At 39.4% G+C, this 25,994-nt stretch overlaps 1 protein-coding gene across 1 annotated transcript in view; it reads left to right on the top strand.

Annotated features, from left to right (window-relative positions):
- The first annotated feature begins 1,227 nt into the window (after positions 1-1,227).
- LOC121525439 (potassium/sodium hyperpolarization-activated cyclic nucleotide-gated channel 1) overlaps positions 1,228-25,994 on the top strand; it is a 143,738-nt gene continuing 118,971 nt past the window's right edge. The window contains exons 1-2 of the mRNA XM_041811441.1: positions 1,228-1,905; positions 15,700-16,123. Of these exons, the coding sequence (XP_041667375.1) occupies positions 1,556-1,905; positions 15,700-16,123 (774 nt within the window). The 5' untranslated portion in view covers positions 1,228-1,555. The remainder of the gene's footprint in view (positions 1,906-15,699; positions 16,124-25,994) is intronic.

Here is a 25,994-nt window from a genome sequence, read left to right as displayed (position 1 = left end):
TGGGCTCATATGTGATATAATTGGAGCCATTTATGCACAGGGAAAACAGGCTTAGTCGAACCAACAATCCCAAAATGCTGCTTTTACATCAATGCATGAGGTTCAATAGATCTTTTATTACATAACAGGGACAGCCACAGGGGGCATTGTTTTTTTTTTAAAGCAATGAGTCCCATTACATTTACAGTGCTATATCATGTGCATAACTGTGTTCAACTTTGCACATTTTTTGTAAAGAAATGAAACTATATCAGTATGACATTAGGACTCAACTTGTGGATGGCTTTATGAGTAATCACTTTTTTAAAAGATTTATTTTAGGGCTTCTTTGCCTTGATCAAAGAGATATGACAGTGCAGAGAGTTGGAATCAGGGATGAGAGAGTAAGGAATGACGTGGTGAAAGAGCCACAGGCCGGACTTGAACCCTAACCACCTGCATACATGGGGTCAACTAAACCAGGCCACCTGCACTTGATAAATAAACAATCTAATTAATTTGGGTGCGTTGCATCAAACTTTGTCAAAACTAAAAAGAAACCCTGTAATTAAATTAAAACAATCCAGCCAAAGTAGCATGTTATTAGCCTTTCAAGCGAATGTGAAGTTTGGAACTAAATGTTCAAGAGGAGCTATAAGCAGGTTTTCTCTCCTGACTGTGATTTAAAACAGCATGCAAATAATTTGATTTGCAGCTTAAATGACTTGCAATGCATCATGGGTTCCAGGTGGCTCCTATGCAAACAAGTGCTTGCAGCCTGCATACAGAAAAGTAGTCCATCTAGCACAATCACACTGTAAATGTTGGATCATATCTGCAACACCTTACAAGGTGTGATTTCCACAAGATGTTCCACTAGTTTTCTCTACGACATTACAGTCTGTTTCACCGTGTTGCCTTCTATTATCACTGCTCAGTGGGAAACAAACCTGCAGCCAGGAGAGAGAGAGAGTCACAGGAAGTGGACACGCACACACCAGAGCACACACTCATGCTGCAATTGATTTTTAAAAACGCTCTTTATTAACTCTATCCAGCACTGAAGTGAATTCGCTGCAGCCCCTGTGATATTGGTTTCCTCCTGTCATGTGTGAAAGTGATGACAGAGGAGGGGGGAGGAGAAGGGAGAGGGAGCGGGGCTATCATGATCCACATTATGTAAATAAGGTGCAGGGGCATGTGCCAGTTAAACCGCAGTGCCGTGCGGAGCGCGAGGGAGAAGAACAGGAGGCTTTGGACGGCAGGTGCCGAGGCCGTCGGTAGATGGCGGTAACCCAAGAAACCTGATCCAGCGGCTTCTCGGGCTCCCTGTCTCAGTTTGCAGCACTCACACTGAAGGCAGAGGAGCTGAACACTTTTGAAGGACATAAAAAAAAACACTCACAGGAGAGAGAGCGCGAAAGGGAGAGCGAGAGAGAGAGAGAGAGAGAGAGGGGAGCTCACGGCGGGTCCTCTCGAGTTTAGCGCGCGCAGCCCTCGCGAGCCCGGAGCCGGAACGCTTTTTTTCTGCCGCAAAGACGAAGAAGAAAAAAACGGGAAAAGAAGTCCAAACACCATGGAAGACAAATCGAATTCGTTCTCCAGCAGCAAGGAGGAGAAGGCGGATGGGAATAATGTTTTTCAGAGGCAAGACTCGATACAGAAAAATAACACGGGAAGCCAGAAGGACCATGGCAACTCCGTGGGCTTCAAGGGGGAGCGGGAAGAGGCCATGGTCGGCTTTGACGATCTGGAGGGGGCGGCAAGGCAACACGGGTTTATGCAGAGGCAATTTGGGGCCATGATGCAGCCCGGTGTCAATAAGTTCTCCTTGCGTATGTTCGGCAGTCAGAAAGCGGTGGAGAAAGAGCAGGAGAGGGTGCAAACGGCCGGATACTGGATCATTCATCCATATAGCGATTTTAGGTAAGAGCTGGAAGAGACACCTGCTCCTCACACCCCCTCCCCTCCCCTCCTCCTCCTCCTGTCACCCCTAGGGTCTGCAAGATATACACTTTCACACATAACGCTCTGTCATCGGCACACACTCACACAAGCAGCCCACAAGCGCTAATCTACCTCTGTGTTCAGGCAATAACACCCTCCACGGAGTGGCTCCGTGTCTCATTGCGGCATTTTTAGTCCAAAACGAGGCACGCGTGAAGGCTTCAAAGGTGTATCAGGGAGATGTCCTTGGAAAAAGCATGCTGAATGTCATCATTTGACTCACACATGCAGACACACTGTCTGGATCCACAACAACGCACACAGTCAGCTCCTCATTGCGACATCCCCCCGTGTACCTGGACACAACGTGACAGTGCCATTGCACCATCACGGGTGTAAACATTTCATTGTAGGCGGCGGGGAGACAGCGACGGGCCTGCACACCAAAATATATGCACTGAATGCGGAAAAAAAACGTGCAGGGCTACGATTAAAGAGGGAAAACATGCGTGTTTGGCATTAATTAGCTCAAATTAGCATGATGGTATAGTGGTGGAGGCGCACATAAAGCAATCAGCTGCACTGATGCATGAGGGATGCGTTTGGGAAATGTGATGGAATGTGTTTGTTTGAGAGGAGCTGCAGGAGCATCATGCAACTCTTCTTCTATTGGCTTCATCTAAACGCCACAAGTCTTACAGTGACAGGCTCAAATCAGCCTTAAATACATAGTGAGCCTGTCAAAATAGTCAAAACTTCATCACTCTTGGGTACCAATTGTTTCAAAATGATGCAATCTCTACCTTAAAGCACCAAAATCTCTAAAACTCCAATAATTAGCCATATTTTAAACAAAATTTAGTTAAATGGAGAATGGGAAATATTTTCAGAAGTTTGCCTGATGTTGGCAGCAAGAAATTACCCAATATTAGGGGCTTAAGATTTATAATTTGTTGCTATTATGTCATAACACTCTGGTATATTTGGCTCACATTCTGGCACGTGACAACCCTAATGTTCACTGAAGTATTGAAAAGGAAACTACATCTACTTCAAAAATATGCGTAAAGAAGAGGGATGACTGGGTCAAAAATTGCAGGCAAACTCTGGGGTGCTGACATAACTGCATAAAACATGGGCTGTGTTTTGGTGCTGAAATGTTGCCAATGTTTCTGTGCCGTTTAGACAGTTTGCAGTGTTTTTGCATGCAGTTTTTGGAGATGAAACTACTTGTTATTAGTCGCCTTTCATTTTTGTATCTAATCAGGTATCAATATATATTTTTTTAATGTTATATTAAAGTTTAAAATCCTGGCATGTGACAACCCAAATGTAGTGAAAAGTAAACTTTAAAAAACTAGATATATTTGAAAAATGTGTGTAAAGAAGAGGGGCGACTGCATTGAAAATTGCATAAAACATTGGCAATGTTTCCTTACCCAAATGTTGCCAGTGTTTTTGCACAATTGAGACGGTCTGCAGCGGCTTCCAATGCAATTTTTGATCCTAAAAACAACAAATTACCCATTGTACATTGCCTAGGCCTTCTATTTTTGATTTGAATATGGTAACAATTTTGATTAGTGTTTTAAGATTCACATCCAAGTTCAAATTCTGGCATATTACAACCCTAATGCACATCAAAATATTGAAAAGCACACTTATGATATGTTCCAAATCATAGGTGCAGAGAAGCAGGAAGACTCCTTAAAAATTGCAGTCAAACTCCTGCAGACATTTGCAATGTTCTGAGACCGAAATGTTGCTTATGTTTCTGTGCAATTTAGCCAGTTTGCATGAATTTACATGCCATTTTTGATCATTTAAAACAAGAAATGACTAAATTTTGGTTGCCCAGAGCTGTAATTTTTGTATCAAATCAGATATTATTATCATCTTTGTATTTTTTAATATAAATTGGAAGATAGAACTTCTAGCATGCAACAATTCTGATGTACATCACAGTAATGAAAAGTGAAAATTATATGTATTTCAAAACATGTGCACTCTGAAGATGGATGACTCCAAAAATTGCAGGCAAACTGGTGAAATATTTGCTCAAAACTTTGTGTTTCCATACTCAAATGTTGCCAATTTTCTGTGCAATTTAGACAATATGCCAGAGTTTGCCTGCAATTTTTTATCTAAAAAACAAGAAAGCACCCAATACTGATTGCTTAGGACTCCTAGGGACTGTAATGAACAAGGCATCAATATTGTTCAATTTTTTGAGCATCCTAGCCAAGCTTTAAGTTCTGGCATGTCACAACTCTAATGTAGGCTGAAGTACTGAAAAGGAAATTTTAGAAAAATAAATCTTTTTCCAAAAAAATATGTGCAAAGAGGGGTGATTCCATTAAAACTCCTGCACAATTTCTAGTTAATTGCACTAAACATTGGCAATGTTTCAGTAGCACAATGTTGCCAGTATTTCTGGGCAATTTAGACATCATGCTGGAGTTTGCCTGCTATTTTTTATCATTAAAACATGAAATTACCCAATTTTGGCAGCTCTAGCCCTTCTATTTTTGTTGCTATTGTATCAAAACAGCTGTCAGTATCCTTTGTTTGAATATTATCACACTGAAGTTTAAAATGTGTAAATGTGACAACCCTACTGTATAGGAATACATTTTCCACAAGCTTTCTTAAAATGTACAGGGCCAGTGTTGTGTTGTAATCAACAAGGATAAATAAGCAAGCACAAACTAAACTCTCTTTTCTGCTTTTAGGGCGTAAAACTGAAATACAAGCTTATTGATGACAGTTTAACAGGGCACCATATTAGGTGTTGATTTTTTCTTTGAACAATCCCAGGCCCTAAAGCATGTCTTATTGTCCTCAATAATGGCAAAGTAAAAGTAGACTAGACTATAAAACAGCCTGATGGAAAAGAATACCATATGTGTCGCAGACGAGTCCAGCCATTTCGACTTTTCATGTGTTCCACATTTCCATCACAGTGACTCCAACCAGCAAACATACGAGCTCAGGTATAGAGCCCAGGCTCGTCCTCCACCAGCCGCGTGTTTACAGTTCACCACTCAAACCAATTAAGCATCTCATCTGGCCCCGGTCTGTGCACCGGCACGGTCCCCTGACACAGCTTGATGGTGACAATCATCTCCGTTTTCCACTGAAGCCACATGTAACATGCTGAGGCTTGTCGATCTGCCCTGTGCCTCCGACATGGAGCTGTCCGTGGTGCTGAACTCACAGCAGGCCTCAGTATGAGCAGCACTCCGTTTCTGAGCCTGCACGCTGGATTTTTCAGTTACTGCTGCTCTCCCTCTGGCCTTTGGGACTCTAAAGCTTTTCTTACTTTTAATTATTTACCAATCTTTAAGTGAAACTATTTGGAATTATTTTATCAATCCATAGCTTTGAACTGCACTCACCATATAATTAATCCGCACCGGGATATCCTGTACCCACCCAAACAAAGGCACAGGCATATGTACACGCCCATCTGCACACACAGATGTACAATGACAGTGGGCATGGATTAAAAGCCCAACACAACAGTCAATGGGCTTAACAGTCTCTGAAAACAATTATGTAAGGAGATTGCCCCCTCTGAAAAATGACTAAAGGGTAGGAGCTGAGCGGTTCTTTTTATATGTATTCTCTTTTTTAGTTAAGTTTAGCCTGGTTTATTTGTTTCACACAAAAATATAAAGATAAATCCACGAAAGCTTGCATGCTGGAGTGACAGAACCCTGTAGATGATTTGTTTGAGTATAAAAAAGTCATATAAACATAAACAATCACCAATAATTTTTTTAGAAGTATAAAAACCATACATAACAAGTACAGTTTGAAGTTCTTTCAACTGGTCATTTTATTATGTATATATTTTTTACAGCAGGGAATGTATTAGTCTCTTTTTGAATGACAAAAGAAATGAATTCATAACCATGGTTATTTAATATTTGGTTCAAACTAACAATATTGTTTCTTCAGGTTTTAATCCTGGTTTCAGTTAGTTTAAACTTGGATATAAAAGCAGAAAATTATATCAACAGCTGTTTCAACAGTGATCCTAGGCACCCAGTCTGACAGAATTTCATACATTATACAAAAACATTGGAACCTTTTTATATCATCGTGCCACATAGATACCGTGCGGGAGTTTGCCTATGACTGGTGAAGAGTTCTTTCTCTTACACACTGTATAAAATAGATATTGCTAGGTCTGGGCAGCACTTTTTCCCACCCCAAACTAGATTAATGATTTTAATCGATTTTCTTTGTAGCTTAAATAGACAACAAAGAAAAATCAATAACATTTAGCAAAGGTTATCCGAGTTTCGCTTTTGGAGTTAAAGTGTAAGCTTGTTTTTAAAAGTGCATGGTGTAGTTTCAGGAGAGGGGAAGTTACTTAAATCAACATTCAGGATCTGAAAGTTTATATCTGTTAAAGAAAACAGACTGGAATTAAAGCATGATGGAAGGGAGGGACCTTTCCAATGATTTCTTAGGAGGTGATTGGACAAACATTCATGATAGGACTATCAGAACGACAAGACAAAATGACCCAGTCAGGCATGTGCAGCTCCAATTGCAACCTGAGCTGAACAGACGGTAGAGCTTGTTGGTCATGCTGTGGCCGGTCGGGAGAAGTGCAAAAACACGTCTGCCAAGAGAAGCTCTTGGTGTTGCTCTATTTTCATTTTTTAATAAAGAAATGTGTCTCAATGCTGCTATACTATAGCGACATCTGAGCTAATCGCTGCACTGGTGGCAGATATTGTACCAGTTTACAGTACAACCAAACCTCACCTGTAACCATTGCAAACTCATGCAGAAGCAGGCCGGGAGGAGAGCGAAAACATCTTTCCTGCCATGAGAAGCTTTCAGTGCTGTTCTTTGCTCTTTATTCACTAAAGAAATGTGGTCCAGTTCTGATAAAACTGCTCCTTTACTATAGATAGATCCAAGCTAATTGCTACATCAGTGGCAGCCATTCTCCTCAAATGATGCTGTTTCCAGACCTGGCATAGTTGTTTTAGATTGGAACTTTGCAAGACGAATTTGCCTGATGACAGACAAACAATCTGGCCAGTCCATTTTTGCAAGGTTTAGGGATATATTTTATTTTTTAATGTCAACAGGATGCTTTACTTCTAGTTGGAGAACACTTGTGTATGAGCAGTGTATAAAAATGGCACATCATTGCTAAAAGCTAAGAAACTCAATGTTTCTGAGAGTAGCTGTAAATTGTGGAATAACTGTGAACTAGGATGTTCACAAGAAAATCTAGAATTTTATTTTTTCAAATCCTGGCCCAGGCCTTGTTTTGGTACTTTCAAGCAATACTGCCAACAAGAAGAAAGTTTTCTACATTAAGGGGGCATGAAGGTTAGCAGATTTATGGTCCATCATAAATTTAAGCATTGATTAAATTTATTTGTTTTATTTTGTCTTTTTTTCCTTTGCTGCCGTCAATTTAGAAAACAGAAACTTAAAATGATGTCAGCCTTTAATTTGCATTGTAAACATCTGGCTTGCCCTTCAGACTTAACTTTTAAGCTAGTAAATCCAAACTCTGCGTAGGCATGCTGGGACCTGAATGAAGGTTGCAGAACTTTTCCAGTCAGCTTCAGACCTGATCTGAGCCTGGCTAAGGTGAGGAATATCTGCCTGGAGGCTATCACTAACATCAGCTGATTGATATGTGGATATTATTAAATCACATCTGAGGAGGGATTTTTAATTAGGCCTTATGAGGAGCCCAGCAATTCCTCTTGGATGGCTTGCATTTAAGCACTGGTGATCATCAAAATAACAGAGGTATAGCAGGGTTTTTTTTAACACTTGGTATCAAAAAAGTATCACAATTTGGGGAATTTTAACAACCAGAGTGCTTGTTGTAAACTATTTTCATGATTCTGGATATTTAAACTTGAATGTTATACTAGTAAAACTCAAATGATATCAATACTTGCAATCTTGCCAAATTTTGACATCCTAGAAAGCAGTAAAGAACCTGTTTAATATGTGAGTGTGCTGCATTTGTAATCTATGGTGGTAGAATTTGGAAGAAGTGCAAGGAAAAAGTTAGTCTTGTGAAATGATGGATTATGCCACCATACATCTTTGCTCAAAACTGTAAGCAAAAATGGCCACAAATTGGGATTTTTTTGATGTTATCTATCTGGCCCTTTTATTTCTGCTGTATTGGAAACTGTTTCACCATCGCGGCCCCCCCTCAGGTTCCTTCCACATGACATTTTGCAAAGGGCGGTTTTTCATAGGCAGTCCTTGTCCTCGAGCTACTTTAAAGACCCAGCCCCTCTATACCAGGGGGAGATTGCCTCCTGGCTTTAAAAGTGCCACAGAGCTGTAAGGTTACATCCCTGTGCTTTGAGCTGCCTCTCCTACTGGTGCATAAATGATGGAGGTGAAGGGTACACTTTGCCTGGCAGCTCCCCTTGTACCGAGGCTTAGAAAGTAATCTCTCCCTCTACTTTGGGGATCAACTTAACAACCTAATTATTTTTGTTTGTGTGTTTTTGGCTACATGACTCTACCAGTGAGACTCCTCATTGTTATATCATATATTAAACATTTACTGTGGCAGATCCCCGCATGCCCAAAACAAAAAAAAACAACAGCCTGGTCCTTTAATGAAAACTCTTACGTAAGAACAGTCCCTGAATGACACCACCATTCACGTGGGCTTTATATGGCTTTGTGCGAGTGTTTGAAACTCAATATCTGACATATTCTTTGTACACAGTGGCTGCTTAAAGTTTAATGGCAGGTTAGTAATATTCATTATTCATAGATTTTCAGAGAGGCCTTGTGCATGGACCTCATATACTTCTGCTTCTGCTAAGGAGATGCCTTTGTCAAGGCTCTGAAAGACTCAGTCATGTTTCTTCCAAAGTGGACGCATGGGTGTGCTCTGAGCCATTACAAAGCAACATCATATCATAGTTAAGAATGTCACACGCTTGTTATTATGACCTCACTGTCATTTTCTTTGCCTTTTATGCCTTTGCCTTTTTCATTGGCCTGAAACCAGAGTAGTGTGCATGAAAACAGAAAAATTTCTCTCCCTTTAACCTCTAGAGGTCTTTTAAAATTGCATGATTTGTGCCTACATCTAGGGATTCACATGTCAAAATCCCCAAATTGAATTATGCCTCTATGTGCTGATATAAGGACTTTTATATACCTAAGTCTGGGTTTAGATAAGCCTTATCTAAAGCCTTTTCTGCACTACTGAAAATTCCCTGAAAGTTTTAGAACAGACTATCCCTGAAATCTTCCTTGGAGTCATTTGTTTCACACATGCACCTCATATAGTGAGAGTTTCTGTCAATTTATTGCCTACATATGAGTGCTGGGTGCTATTCAAATTATTGACAGTGTCATTTAATAGGTAAAGAGGATACTTGCAACAAGAAAAGAGCTTCAGTACATGCACAATAAGGACGAAACAGTAAACTATATTGATAGTGGACTAGATGACTATAAAAAAGTCTACGTTTATTTATATGGCACATTTAAAACACCTTTAGTCATATAATACCAATAAAAAACTATATAAAACAGAGTATCTACACCATAAAATGTCAAGATGTCAAGCTTGATTTAAAAGCCAGAGCAAAAAGGTCTGTCTTAAGCAACCAGTGGATGTTTTCAATAGATTGAGCAGTCCTAATATGTGCAACGGGAAATGTGCAAAGTCTTCGGCGATTAGAATGATGGTGATGACCTCATGTACCTTAAGGGGTAGTGAGGCAAACGACAGGAATAGGATACCCCCCTATGGGGGTCAATACACTTGTGGTAGTTTTGATGAGGGATCAGATGAAGAGTAGACTTCTGAGAAGCTGGACCAGGAACCAATGAGGTGGCTTGGAGGAGGAGACTGAGGTATGCAGGAGCACAAGAGGATCTGGGCTAGATGCTGATGAACTGAATGGAGGTGGCTGGGGGGGAGGAGGGTGGCAGCGTCAATGCTGAAACAACAGGCTGACTGTGAAAATGAAATGACAGATTTAAAATATGACGGGTGCATGATGATTGGAACGCCCATATCAGCTGTTCATCAGAGCGAGAAGAGAGAAAGAATCAAAAAGGGAGAGATATGAACGAGTGGTGACTAGTGAATGAGTCCAAACAGCCTTCCTGCTTGAACTTTTTCTGATTTTCAAAAAGAGATGTCCCAAATGCTTTATGAATCTAAGTTAATCTTTATGAGATAAAAATCATATTTCAGTCCATTTCTGTGAATTCCAAGTATTTCCTGCTGCATTGGCACAAGAGCTCAGTGAGCTTGACGGAAAAATTCTGGGTAAGGTTTGAGTGACACTTTCCAGAGATTCTGTGCATGCATGAACAAAGCAATATAAAGTGGTTGATTTCTTTCCATTTATTCCATCTTAAATCCATATTTTATCTCACTGTGGACTTGCATAAAAAAAAGTCTGAAATTTGAAGTTACTTTGGGTCAGACTTTGCTGAAGAAGACTGCGTGGGTTCCCCTCTATTGCTTGGCAGGAGAGCTCTGGTACTGACTGTGACTGACTTACTTCAGAGAAAACCTACAAGAAGAAATGAGTCGGCTTGATTTGGACCAATCAGAAGTCTTCTATTTGAGCCTGAGCTGGTTCTCTGATGGGTTTCAAGGACTGTGCATTAAATTATGATAATTAGTGCATTTTTTTCTTGGGGTTCTACAGCTCCTGTTGTTGGAAGGTTTAAGGTGGAGTTAGAAATGTACTGTATGGACTGAGGTGCTCTGCTATAATTTACTGGTTTTATCAGGGCTGGGCTTGTGCTTCAGATAAAGGCATATAAAGCATGATTTTAACATAACAATGTAAAAGGTTCTGGGTGCAGTTTTAGAGCTGTGGTGTAAACTCTGGTACCATTCTAGTAAGATACCAACCTGTTTCCTTACCACTGCAAGAGAAATACAAGCAAACTCCTCAACACTTTCTATATTTCTCATATACATTGGCAAGATTTTAATAATTAACTGCTGCCAATGTATTTGCGCAGTTGACAGTACTGTACTCATTAAACAGATGAACCAACCCATCAAATTTAACTGTCTCTCTCTTTCTCTTATAGCTGCTTTAGAATAAAAATCTGACTGAAGATCTGAAGTTTTTTTTATCTTGAACATATTTTGATGTTTCAAAACCCTAGACTTATGGCGATTGTATCATTTTAAAACACAGTATTTAAAAAAATCAAAAACTTTGAACCTTTAGTGGTTTGAGTGGACTGCTTTGTAGCTCGCTCAGCAAACTGTATTAAAACTATTAACATCTGAAACGTTCCTCATATCTCAGCGATTGTTCTCCAAACTTTGAACTTTGTAAACACAGTCTGTCTCATGCAGCATGGCTCACAGTCTACCATTTTCTACTTCTAAATCCAGAAGTGAAACAATGTTTTATTCATCAGAAGAGTGGGTGTCTTAGAGGTCATGCACAGTATAAATACCACCTACTCAAGCCATCAGAGGAACGGAGATGTATTGGAGATGTGGGCACTCTGTGGGCTCTCGGTTTCAAAGCAAAGCTTTTGACTGTTTGCATCATTTTCATCTTTGAGTTTTGAAACTTCATTCAAATCAATTGAACACATTTCTAGAATAACTTATTATAAAAACGTTTCCAAAAATGTCAATAATATCCAAACATTTTTGAGGACTTAATGCTTAACTTTACCATTTTCTTATTCTGTTTTCATAATACTGCTCAATTTTTAAAGCTCTTGCAAGGATTTTGTAGGTAGCTGTGAAGCAGACTGAAATAAATACTGAAGTCTCTTTATGAGCTACAAAAGCAAAAGGGACCATCATCATGAAGATTAATTATTTACCTGTAGTTATTTTTAATGTCTGCCGTAGGGGAGGTGAGAGAAGCAATCAACAGCATGCTGCCAAATCTGCCTTTTTAAACATGACTCCTGATGAGTGATACATTCAACTGTTAAGAGAAAACAGAATGAGATTGCTCTTAAAAATATTACTTCACATGTACAGGTGCACCAATAATATCTAATGATGCCAATGCAGGGGTGCAAAAAACTGCAGTTCTTCAAGTGTCCACTTGAGGCTGAGTGCAGAAGCACCAGAAGTCACATAGACACTCTTTGTATAAATGCTGGTTTTACAGCAGAATTAACCATGTTCACATTCGGGTTCAAAAATGATTTTGGTTGGAATTCATGTATTTATAGGCACATGTTATACTGGGATTAGTTTTGTTTTCAGAAGTTGTGTGTTTTGTTTTAAGATTCGCAATTGCAGCATGGCTGATATGACTGCAAGCTAGCACATTATAGCTGTTTGTAAAAGCTTAATGCTTCACATCTTTGTCTGTTTCCAGGTTGATCTTAAGTTAGTTTGGGAAAGGATTTTCAATATGGCTGCCGCTGTGAATTGACTACAAAAGCCCCCTTTAGCAACCCCAACCCCCTGTCTTTTGTCACTCAGACTTCGACTGCCCATGGCTTTCATTTTTATTTTTGCTCTTGTTCCCCCTCATATCAAGTCAGGTTGGGTCAGGTATGGGAGCATATGCTGAACTAAAGCTAACAATTAAAACACACAGTTCACTGATGATTCCTTTTTTGCTAATACCAATACCATACCAATAATATTGTGATTCCCTTTTAAGATGCAAATGGCATAAAAAGTTCCTGACGTGTTAGACGAGGAAGCATCAAAAGACTTTAAAGTCAAAATTTTTATACTTCAATACTCTTTTTGATACCACTTATAAAAATGCAATCTCTAATATTTCAATTATTTACAAGTATTTAAGGTTTAAACCTCTACCTCTATTTTTTATAAGGCAGTTGCATTGTAGAGGAATGACGCCATTAAAAAAAAATGTAATCATAATGCAAACTTTTGCTTCATGTCTACATTTTACATCAACATTGGCAGTTTTTCAGCAATTTAGACATTATGCAGGAGTTTTCCTGTAATTTCTGATAACCCAGAGCAAAGAAATGACCTGATATTGGTGCCTTTGACTTTTATTTATTTTGTTGTCTTTTCATAACTGGTATCAGTGTTGTTTGATTCTTGGTAGTGTTGGTTCAGAGTTTAAATTCTGGTCCTTTTAACAGTTAATTCTCGTTATATTGTTGAAGCAATTTGCTCACATTCAACCTCAAGAGGGAAGGCTAACATGAGAGAAATCAAAGATGCTCAGTGCTTTGATGTTCCACTCAGGGAGTTAAGTCAATCTCCATATAGAGACCACTCAGTAGGCCCTCAGTTCAATACCTGCTGGTGTAAAAATACCTATAGTAGATATTCTGCACCACCTAGATGGCCACTGTGTGGCTGAAGCGGAGACAATTATCGGACACATGATCTGTGGATATTTATAAAGCCAAGGCCCCATCTTAACTCGTTCAAACAGATCCATTACTGTGCCAGCCAGACAGGCAGCCTGCCAACCAGCCTGCAAGTCCATTTTCATCGTAAACGTCAACGCATAGCAAGGCAGAGCAGAAACAGGCTGCGAGGATGGCGTCAGTGGAGAGTTTTTAGCATGAGATAGGATTCCTGAAAGCATCTATTTTCATTCATGGTTGCTCGGCCTTTATTGAGACCCAGGACACGTGGTGAAAAGAGCAGAGCGGGGTGCTGATGAATCACTTCTGACTCTGTTCATCACAGGACAGAGGGCAGAGACATTAACACAGTCAGAGGGTCTCATTCTAACAAAGCCCTCAATACATACAGTAAGTGCAAGCCCAGCAGCACTTTTCTCCATGTCCTTGAATCATTGTTATCTTTGGGCTTTATCTGACAAAGTAAGAAGAGATTTGACAGCGACACAAGCACGTGTCGCTGTCAGAGCTGAATCTTTGACTTACCATGTAAGGATGTAAAACCCTTTGCACAACCACACATCTTTCTAAATAAAATGTATGTTTTTGGTTGTTCAGGCACATTTACCATTGCCACACAATTTAATGTTCAATTTCAAAGCTGCTTAATTTCAACAGTAGAGCATCTAAGAAATGTTAGCATAAAAATCCCCATTACAATTCTGTTAATAAAACATTACGAGCCAAATGCATCATTTACAGTAAGTGGTTGAATACTAAAAACTATGTATAAACTACTATTTAACTTAACTATACTAAATTATATACTAAATTACTTGAATGCTATGATACAGTTAATGTTACAAGATACAAAATTAAAGTAGTGCTAAAACTAGGAAACAATACTTTTAGCTTATAGATGGTTGAATGCTGTAATACTAAATATGGTTTAGCGTGCAAACGGAAAGGTATGAAAATACCTTATGGTGTTATTAGCTATTTTGTACTTTAATCTTACGAGAATGTTTAGTATAGTAATACGCCACCACAAAGTACAAAAAACTAGCTAACGGCACTGTTAGCTTATAAATATCTGAATGCTGTAATACCATACACAATGTTGAACAAAAGGAATGGTGTAAAAAAATTACATAACAGTATCGTTAGCCATTAAGTACTTGAATGCTATAATAGTATGTTAATAGTGTTTAAAGATACAAAAGAAAAACAGTGCATGACACTAGCTAACAATAATGTAATTTTAAAGATGGTTGAATGCTGTAATGTCATGTACTTTAAATGAAGGTAAAGGTATGATGAAAACATTATAGTATTATTAGCGATTAAGTACTTTAATGCTATAATACAAACAGTTTAAGTATTGTTATAAGATACCTTGAAGAAGTACAAAAAACTAGCTTACGCCAATGTTAGCTCATAAGTGGTTGAACGCTGTAACCATAAAATAGGCGCAACAGACATTGGTTTTTATACATTCTTAAGGCCCTCATTGGGAAACTACCACCTTACATCTCAGATTTGTTGGAGTGGAGTTCAAGCACTCACATGACCCGCTCTACTGATTGGTTTGTTCTTAAAGTTCCTCGAGCTTGCACTGAACATGGTAAAACTACATTTTTCTTTGATGCACCAAGCTCATGGAACACCCTCCAACAAACTGTTAGCTCATAGATGGTTGAATGCCGTAATACCATTTCCACAGTTTTATCAGATATTAGGTTAAAACCTGCTAACGGTGTAGGCTAATAAATAGTTTCATTTTTCTGATACAGGAAAAGTGAAAGATAAGAATCCCATTAACAGTGATAGGAGGTTGACTGCTGTAATACCATGCTAATAATGTTACAAGGTGAAAAAGTTTGGTCAAGAAAAATCAGTACAGTAGGCTACTGTAGGGTGATTAATGGTTGAATGGCTAGTATGTTGGTAATGCAATGCGACATGTCAATAGTTTACATGAAAGGTAATAAAACTTAACTAACAGTATTGTTAGCTAAATAGGTTAACTGCAAACACTTACTGGTATTTTGTGGTCATGAATGGGTAACAAAATAACTTTTTCCCTTAATATATGGTAGCATATTCCACAAGATTAATTAATCATTGCCTTTCAATTGCTGTTTAATTTAGAAGTACCAAATGTTATTAACTCTCATAAAAGACTTGCAGTGTGAAGTTGGAATATGGCTCTTGTGTAAATGTCAAATTATGTTATGTGTATCTGCCTATAATTAGCTTTATGGCACTAGGAGATAGTGTCTGCATTGTTGGACCACTACTTTTACACTGGATTAATAAAAAGTTCAGCAACTATTCGATAGACTGCTGGGAAATATAGCGATATTCAAGGTCAAAAAGTGTAATGGCAATCTTTCAGCTTGTTTTTTCTACACCTGTCTTTGTGTCTTTACTGATTCGTGTCTCTCTCTGTAGGTTCTACTGGGACTTGATAATGCTCATCATGATGATGGGGAATCTAATCATCATTCCTGTGGGAATAACCTTCTTCTCAGAGCAGACTACCACCACCTGGCTGGTGTTCAATGTGGCCTCAGACACCATCTTCCTGGTGGATCTGGTCATGAACTTCAGGACGGGGATCGTCAACGAGGAGAGCTCCGAGATCATCCTCGACCCCAAGGTCATCAAGATGAATTACCTGAAGAGCTGGTTCGTCGTGGACTTCCTCTCCTCCATTCCAGTGGATTATATCTTTTTAATAGTGGAGAAAGGCTTTGACTCGGAGGTATATAAAACAGCCCGTGCCCTGCGAATCGTCCGCTTCACCAAGATCCTCAGTCTTCTGCGTCTGTTGAGACTGTCCCGACTCATCAGATATATCCATCAGTGGGAGGAGGTGCGTATGCATGATATAATAAGCAAAAAAAGTATGGATTTTAAAGCAAGAGTAGGGAAATGATGCAGGTAAATGTTAATGGTTTTGCTTTTTTGCAGCTCTTGGGGTGCTTTCCCAGGCAGCATGGTAACAACCTTGAAAGGTTACAGCACAGGATGTGATTGTGCACATATAAAACTAATAGATGCTGTCAATCATCACTAGTCAGAAGGCTTATCTGTGGATAACAACTGGTAATGCCAGTTTCGGCTCACTGATGGGTGAAATGAATTCATTCTTCTGTTTTTCACACTGAAATGCTTCATTTCTAACTATATAGTGGTATGTAAAGATTCAGTGCATAAATACCTTTCATGAAGAGGTTTCTGAGTAAAGTACATTAGAGGCTACTTTGTCAGTGATTTGCTGGTGATAGTGGTTCTAGTTGAGTCTTGTGGATTTTGTGCTAACATCCACAAGGTCAAACCCCACTGGACATAAGGGAGAGTGAAACGTTATTACTCTCCATTGAGTCATTGCACTCCCTGACTGAGACTATTTAACAAAGCTCTACTCTCCTCCTCCTGGTAACGATTTCATTACACACTGATTGATAGAAAGATTGTGCTTCTTCATATCATGACCGAAACGCCCCGGCAGACAGATACATTTGGACTCTATGACCAAAGCAGACCACATTACATTTTATTCATACTATAGCCCAGATAAAAATGCAAATTGCTGACCGTAACGCTGTCCTTCTTAATGAGCTCTCTGACACACCTCGTCCTAAGCGTCCTTGCCCCACAGCGCCCTATTCGTCCCTCGTCGTCTGACTCTGCCTGTTGTTATCAGGGCTGTTATCCAGGCTGTTTGTCACTCTGGATGAAGCAAATTGTGTTGTTGTAAGGGAAGGGCTCAATCTGAGATTACATTGTAGAGAGGGCACACGCTGTATTATTTGAAGATATCATTTTCACAAAATGTCAAAAGGAGGAATACAGGCACAATCATAATAGGCGGACAGAAATACAAGCTGTTTGGGCTTCAGAATAAGAACTCTGACACTATGTAAATTACAGGCTTACATACTATATTATGGCTGTCACAGAACCAGCATTTTACACTTCGTTACTGTACAATAAAAAAAATATATATTGACATCAGTGCAACAAAAATAGAAGATTTAGGCACCCAGTACTGGGGGAATTTTTTAAATAATTACCAAAAAATAGTCATGACAAACAAGAGCTCACCCAATATTTCAAAACTCTCAGAAATCAAACCTGAAAAAATTGCAGGTGGTATTTAAAAGTATCAGAGTATTGAAAACCTCCATTGTCTTGTACCGAGTTTTTTAAGATTCTGTATTAACAAAGGCAGAATAAACAGTGAAAAAATAGCTTTTTTGTAGGCTAAATGATCCTAACCTACCAGCATGAGCCTTTACAAGCTCCCTTAAAGTTATACTGCCAAATATTTCCACCCAGCACTTATTAAAAATATGGAAATTGTGAAGCGTGTCCTATTCCCGGCCCCCCTCGCTGTGGATCAGTGAACATTGTGGAGCAGGGAAAGATCATCTTTGTGCTCAGGTACCAATGAGGCAGCAGGCTTTTACAATGTTTATGTTGGCTTTTATTTTACTGTTAGTGTGTCTTTTTTTAAGTGAGTTTTATTTCCCCTGGTTCACAGTGTGGCATTTAGAAAACAAAAGCATTACTCATGCTTCAGCAAAGCAAGTTTTGCTAAATTACTTAAAATTTTAAGCAGGAAGGAAAAGAAGAAGAATCCTTTATTCTCAGATGCACCTTACAATAACTTTGTGTCTCTGTAAAGGATTTCATGTTAATCGATAAAGTCTAATTTCTCTACATATAATTATAGATGCAGGGTTTTAGGCCGTATTTTATTATTTTAATTAACTAGTAAGAACCCTTCATTACCATTAGGAAGCAATACAATTTAAAGACCCTGTGAAGCTTGATATGAAATAGACTCAAATTAAAACTGAAGTCTCTTTATAAACAAATACCCAGAAGACCATCGGAGATAAGACTGATCATTCTATCTCGTTAATTTTGATGCCTGAAACAGCAAGTATGGGGTAGGTGTCAGACACAGTGATTACTAATCATTATTCATTGATTGGAATCAATTCTAGGAACCCAAACATCATCTAGTGAGGGGACTGCAGATAAGCATGACCTTTTGTGGCTAACAGTACAATGATGTGCAATAGAAAAACTTGAAGCGCTGCTCTCTAGAGAAGTGGCTTTATAGCACTAGTTCACACAACAGCATTCTGCTTAAAAGAAGCCAGTTAGTCTGTTGCAGTCCTGTTTGATATGACTGAGGCTATCAAATGGATGACAATGGTGATAGATAAGGCTACAAAGAGGTACAAAGAGTGGCCAAGCAAGACAATACAAAGAGGCCTTCAGTGGGCGTCAAAGTGTATCAAACCAAAACTCCTAAATAATATTGCTTTAATGTACATCGTCTCTTTACCAACAAACACTTGAGTAAAACTGTTCACTGCTGATGTAGCTGTTTTCATTTAGTTCGACAAAGATTCTTGACAAGTGATGCGTTTGAATCTGAAAACAAAGCATGATGAAACTTCTCTTTATGTACAAGAGAAGATAAGCAGTGTCCTCAGGGGGCGCCAAAACGCACAAAAATGGACAGTTCAGTCAGGACCACTTTGTCAAGAAACACACGATTTGCGGTTATAAATTTTGCCCCTTATTATCAGTTATTCATTTTCTTTTAATGCTGTTATCGATATCTGGAGGTGTGGCTTTTCTGGGATCTCCCTGCCCCAAACGTCGGCTCAGGGCATCCGTCAGTGACAACAGAATGACATTGATTTAGTCAGATATAGCATAAAGGAGGAGCTGGTGTGGAGGAGGGCTGAAAAAAGCAGTTTGCAGAGGGAGCAGCAAAGCATAGCCAGGCTACAACAGAGTAAATATAGCAGCATGAGTGCAATTAGCCAATAGCATGCATAGAGTGAATCAGCTGGTCTTCAGGTCATGAGGATGTGTGTTAGGTCAGCTGTTCTTGATTACGTGGCAGCGCTTGACTCGATGGATTTTTTTCACAGAAGCTTTAAGTTTCAATATTAACCCGAAAAAGTGCCTGAACTCATCAATCATGCTTTAATTGTTAAAGAGAAGTGGTTTTCTTTTAGAACAAAAATGTTAAAGCTCCTATGAGGAACTTCATCCTGTGTTGATTTTGGCACCCCCTGTGGACTTAACTATACCTTATTTTCCTTTGCCTTATTGTTCTGCACATATTTAAGTGTTTATTGTGACTCTTCCTGATTTCTAACAAAGTCACTGAAGAGAATAATTTTGTTGCAACTGATTTTAATCACTTTTTGACACCTATCCCACCACAATAGTCGCAAGCAATTAAAATACCTAATTAAAAATAGTACATTTTTTCTTTTCTGATGGTTTCATTTGCTTTTGTAGCTCATAACAAGGCATCAACATTAATTTCAATAAACTTCATGGCCATATTACTATCCCTCACAGGAGCTTTAACCATGTTTTTATCGTGCAGCCCTTTCAGTATAAAATCCTACATTTCAGGATTCACAAGCACATACTGCAAACCCTTTTCTGATCATGAGCACCATATGGATTATCTCTGCATGCACAACACGTGGGCTGTTGATTATGAATTCCAGTATTCCTGTATATTACATTGCTGTCTCGTTTGCACAGCTGTATGCAGTGGGAGGATGAGACGGTATGGTCCAGGTTAGAAACACAAATAGACGGTGCCTCAAGGTTAATGTAATTCTGCAGCGAGCATGCAGGGAGGCAGGCAGTGCAGTATGTAGGGATGTGTCAGAAATGCTCGGATACAAGAGTAGAGCTTACAGCCCTGCACTCTCAGCTCGTTTCTCTCTCTCTCTCTCAATCTATGTCTCTCTCTCTCTCTCACGCTCCGTCACTCCTCTTTGTCTCCGTTCTGCTTATCAAATTCTGCCCGTTTCTTCCTCTCTGGCTCTTCTCCTTGCGTGCCTGTTCTCACTCGCACAGCATATCATCCTCCTCTCCTTTAGCCCTCTGTACATCTCTGGATGTTGTGTCTGACTCCAGTACTCAAAAAAACAAAAAAAAATTGGACACAGTTTTTGCAGTGTCACCACATTAGCTGAATAATAAAACAACAGTGAATCAGACACATCCACAGGAGACTCGAGAGGAGAGAAAAAGAGCTGGGTGGAAAAATTCCAAGCTGTCGTAACATGTTAGGTGTAGGATGCTGGATTAGCACTGTAATGGAGGGACAAATGCAGTCTCCTGCCATGATAATGGGCTTCAAGCAGCGCAGCATCATTACATCAGCTTTGGGATGGACGCGGTTGGTTAATCAGACTGTTAGTTTGGACTATAAATCATCCTACAGCCTGTGTGTCCGTCACTCCTTCATCTGTCGTGTGCTCCGTGCCCCCCCCCTTCCTTCACTTTGTCACCATCTCTTCTCTCCATCTGCGGTTATTTAATCAGCGCAGGCTGGATGGTCAGGACCGGGCTAAGTCAGATTTGTTGGTTCATCAGCACCGTCTATCAGAACTACTCCTCCATATTTCTCATAGATCTAAATGTCACACACATTGAAGGTCTGCAGCAAGAAGAGGCTTTATCTACCACACCTCACACCCCCACAAACTTAATTTTTATACCATTGAAGATTTTTTTTCTGTTAATTATGAGCAAATCTAGCTGTGTCCAAGTGAAAAGAGAGTTAGCTTATAGCTCCTTTGAAGAACTTTGACTTTGTGTTGATTCCAGTGCCACCTGTGGAGAAAACACCTCTGCTGATGTCTTGTGTAGGTCATGTTTTTAAATCAAAAATCTTACTATCTTACCTGCATTCTTTTAATAACTCGGTAAAACATTTCAGTCTTACACCTACCTTGTTGAAGTCATTTCTCAGTTATTTTTGTTAGTTATTACTGTTTTAAATTGACATTACAAGTAAATTATGAGACTTTTTTTCATGGTAAAATGTAAACAGCTCTATTTTTCAAATTAAGCAGAGAGTTGACCCATTACTTCAGGAAAAAAGTAATGTTTTCTGAATTTATGAGGTAGTTAACTAGTAAATTCTGCCCTTTTTCCAAAGTACTATGATAGTTATGTTGTTCATTCAGAAAAAAAAACCCAGAAGATTACAACCATATAGTTCAGTGGTGGTCAACTCAATGTGGCCCTCAAGTTAATTTCCATTACTTTCTATTTTTCTATGATTTTCTTTGATTAGTCAGTAAAATTAGAGATACAAGCAGCAAAGGTCAAGCTCAACAGCATATCTTTTGTCCATTTTTTAAATCTTGGTAATTTACCCAAAGGATAGTTTTTAGTTTGTAGTTTTTAGGTCCTAAAGCATGGCCTGGATCTCATGGCAACCCTACTACCCACCTGAACGGTACCCTAGGCTGTGCAAACTTGCCCCACTCCTCCCTTACTCTGCCCTAAAGGTGTGGACTTTTTTTTTTTTTTTCAACAGATTATTTTCCCACGCCCCTGGTTATATACAAGAACATCCAGGGCACTACGAGGTCATCTCAATCCTCTTTCCTACCCAATGGTGCCCTGAGTCGGCTTACTCGCCAAATCTCAGCTTTACTTCAGCCTCAATTTTGGCCCAAGCTTACCAAAATGTTCTGCACAGTATGGTATATGGCATCTTTATCTGTTCTAATGAGATTGGAAATATCTGATACTGGCAAAAATGTAATAACGTGCATCTCTAACTGTGGAAATGGTTAGGACGCTGTTCCACCAGACTTCAACTTTTCATCTCTCCACCATGTGACTTTGTTGTTGACACACTTCCTGCCAAGTTTCTTGGCTTAGCTAGCAACAAGAAAGTCTTACCATCACTTCTGGATATGCTCCAAAAATGGTCAAATTCATCCCGGGGTCATTACGTCAGTGGCTATGATGTAAGGCTGGTGTGCTGAGCTGAGTGTGGCTAAAGTTAGCAGTTAGCTCCGCCAGCCATTTTTCTTCTTTGCAGAGTAATATTGTGCTTAGTGTAGTTACTTGTTAATTCAACTGAGTAGTTAAACATGAGTACAAACCTCAACAGCCTGCAAACAACTTTATTCCCATGTTCTAGTTCCTAACACTGCCATTCCATGCTGTTCCTACGACTGAGGAAAGCTCCGACAGGAAGGCAGCTGCCATGAACCGAAGCTACAGCAGCTACTTGTGATGGGAGGCTTTATTACAATTTTAAAGAGCATTTGAGTTGGTTTTTAGGGCCGCGTTTATAAAAAAAGTAATAGGTAATTCATTTAACATTAGAAATACTTTATTTTACTTTGACAGGCCTGATAATAAAGATACCAAAACCATACAGGGTCAGTATTATATAGCCCTTATAAAAATGATCATTTTCAATCATGGGGGAATTTGGAAACTTGGCATCAGGCAGCTTCAAGTCTGGGTAGCAGAGTTGTAAAAGAAAAAATAGTTTAAGAACACTTCAGCTGACATGATTTCTGCTTATTTTGTGTAGCATTTTTCTTGGTCATTACTCAACTTTTCTTTTTAAAGTTCTTGTGCCAACCTTTAATGAACTGTACCTCTGGGAAGTGACTTCTGGGTGTTGTGGTCCACATAAAACAGCTGAGCGTGTACAGTATTAGCAGCCACAGAGGAACTGATGCATCTAATTTAAGGAACTCACTCGAATGTCACTCATTAGAGAGGAGTAGTAGATGACTCCATCTGGCTGTGCCAATTAGTCCAACAAATGATGACGTCTGTATCGAAGTCTGAAGGAGCATACTACCTCTAAGATTTGATTTTGCATTGTTTGAATCGAGCTTGCTTCAACGCCACAGGCAATGCTACTACTCCCATCTGCATGCCTGACTCTCTGTGTGTTTGTTCAATCATGCATTCATTTGTTTGCTCACACATAATTATTGCAATGCACAGTGCTTAGGGAAATTGCAGCATTCAGTGTGAAGGTCATGCAGAGCTGTAAATATGCTCCATGCTCAAACACCACGATTTAAACAGGCACTAACCAAACAGAGGCGGGTTCGCTGTGTACGCATCTGGAAGTAACTCCGCTTTTCTTATTTCCTTGTGGCCATTTTAACACTAAATTTTTAGTGATTCTTAGTGACATCAACATGTTTTTACTGTGGTATCTAAGGCTTCATATCGTGTAACCTGCACCCTATCGTGAGAGTACAGAAAGAGTTTCAGGCATTTTGTATGTGCGCTAGAAAGGGCAATAAGGAATGAACATTAAGTTACATCTTAGGCCTGGGGTTATGCTTTTTCAAGGGCATGTTGTTTTGCTTCTTGACATGGACTTAAGAGTTTTGGCCATTTGTCTGCAGATTTACAGAAGCCAAAGAGTGCACTTTAGTTGTAAGAAATCAATTCTTCTAACCTCTGACTGAAGACATCCTCACCTCTAATGGATGTTTTAGCACCTTTCAGCTCATTGTTTTGGTTTTAGCCCCTTGGCTTTTCTGTTTTGATGCTCACAGCCCACATTTATATATGTTCCAGGCATGACAGGTGTCTGTTTTCAGTGAATAAAACCTGTGAAATCCTACTGTGTGCTTCCTACTCAGCACCTAACATCAGGCCTATAGCGTTGGATCAACACTGAAATCCATGAAAACCATGCCTACCAGGCTGCATAAGAACACGGATTGTGGTGCCTCTCCAACATGACTCCCTGCCACTTAAAATTAAAAGCAAAAATAATGCTACTTTATGGAATTTAGGTAAATTATGTGCACTTTTTGCAGGTTCTGAGGGACAGTTTTCCTCAAGTTTTAGGCATGTAGGGCACCAAGTATTCACCTGCAGGCCTGACTTACCACAACCAGAGACTGGAGAGGGAAGGGGGGATGACCAGAGTCAAGCTTGACACATTTATACTCGCAGCCAAGATCAAGCTCAATGGCATCTCTTTTGTCTGGGCCTTTTCACACCTGGCAATATGTCCAGAGACTGCGGATGGTTTTCAGGCCTTTGGGACATTCACAGCATGTCCAGGGGCTTGTGGCAACCCTACTTGTGGCATCACCACATCTACCCTTTACTCTGTGCTTAAGGTGTAGAATTTGTTATTTTCTCAACAGATTATATGCAAGGACATCCAGAGACTTATTGGGGCTGTGTCAATCCTGCTTCCTGCCCAATGGTGCCCTCAGACGGGCTTACTCACCACGTCTACACCCTACATCAGTCTCGAATTACTGGCCCAAACTTTCCTAAATGTATGCACTGTATATCCTTTGTTGTTTGTATGCAGTGCAAAGTGTTTTGGCATTAGCACCATTTTAAAAACACTATCACAGACAACCCAAACAATACTGAACTCTAGTTAGCAAGTGAATGTTGTATTTAACAGAAGAAGCCCAACTTTAAATGTTCCCCTCAGGAAGTGGTGGAAACCAAATCTAAGCAAAAAGTGGTGTGCAATGTCTGCTAATTGTACTTCTATACAGGGTTTTTTCCTTCACTGATTCAAATTCGACTGGCCAGTTCTAATTTCTGACTGTTTCCTGGTCTGGCCTCCTGATAAAGATTTTGACCAGTTTTGGTCCTAAAAAACAGTTTTGACACCAACCCCCCCCCCCCCTTTTTTGAAAATGGAAGTTCAATTTCATGTCCATAATAAAACATTGACTGTCTCTGTATCATAAATGATTCAGAAACAAGATGCCAATAGAACATTTAAGTAATGACGCAGGTGTAACTTCTTCATATTAATGCCTTTCCTTTGGAGAGACAAGGTTCATGGTAGGGTGGAAAGGTATAGACATTTAGCACGGAAATCTGTCTTTAAATTCAGTCTGGTGTATTGGATGTGTTGGTACCAGTGCACTATTGGTATCTAATTCTGATACTCAACCCTAGTAGCCACTTAAAAGATGAAATTTTAGCCAAGGTATAGCTCCCAAGTAGATGCCATATAGCCCAAGGTAACTGTTACTTCCAATATGTAAGGTTGTAGTGACCTTTGACCCCTAAAAACTATGAAGTTTACCCTCGAGTCCAGTGTAGGTCTGTGCCAAATGTTGGGGGAAAAAAAACCCTTGATGCATGCTTGTGCTCAACAGGTTTAGGCCACAGTGGCCTTGACCTTTGGCCTCCAAAAGTTGATCAGTACATCCTTGAGTCAGGGTGGACAAAGCAATCTCGAGATATTACTTCAAAAGAGGGGCCCTAAATGAACAGCCCATGCTATCGCTGGCTTTGAAGCATAAAAACTACTAAAACTTTCAAAAACGTATTAAATTTTTTAGAAAAGCAAGGAGAGGAATGAATCCATCAAAATATGCAGGAAAACTCTTGTCTACTGTCAAATTGATACAAAAACAGAAACTTGCCGATGTTTTTGTGTAATACACTTGGGATGTAGGAGCTTGCATGCATTTTTGGACAAGTGAACAAGAAGTCATCCAATATAGGGAAGCTATATTTTATTTTTCTAGCCTAACTATAGATATTTTTGATTTTTACAAGGATCATATTGAAGTTTAAAACTCTGGTCTAGTGGAAACCCTAGTTTCCAACATATTAAACTGCATAAGTTGCTCAAACATTGTTTTTGTCTCAGCCTTTTCTCTGCCCACACATGGCCCAGAACAGTAGTTAAAGAACTTCAAATGCCATGATTCAAAATTTCAGAAGCAGAGAGCTGCAAGAGAAAATCCTTAAGTCACGATTCGTCGACTCTCACCTAGCCTAGCCCACAGCAATCATATTTAATGACTGGGTATTTAATAATTCAATAAAATAATGAGAACATTCAGAGGGGCATTTTTTGCCCTTTCATCTGTAATTTCACAGGATTTTCAAGATCTTTCAAGGACATTAAT

The sequence above is a fragment of the Cheilinus undulatus genome, linkage group 17, assembly GCF_018320785.1.
Source record: "Cheilinus undulatus linkage group 17, ASM1832078v1, whole genome shotgun sequence".
NCBI classification, from domain to species: domain Eukaryota; kingdom Metazoa; phylum Chordata; class Actinopteri; order Labriformes; family Labridae; genus Cheilinus; species Cheilinus undulatus.
Note: the sequence above shows the minus strand (reverse complement) of the source record. Positions and strands in the feature narration are given on the sequence as shown.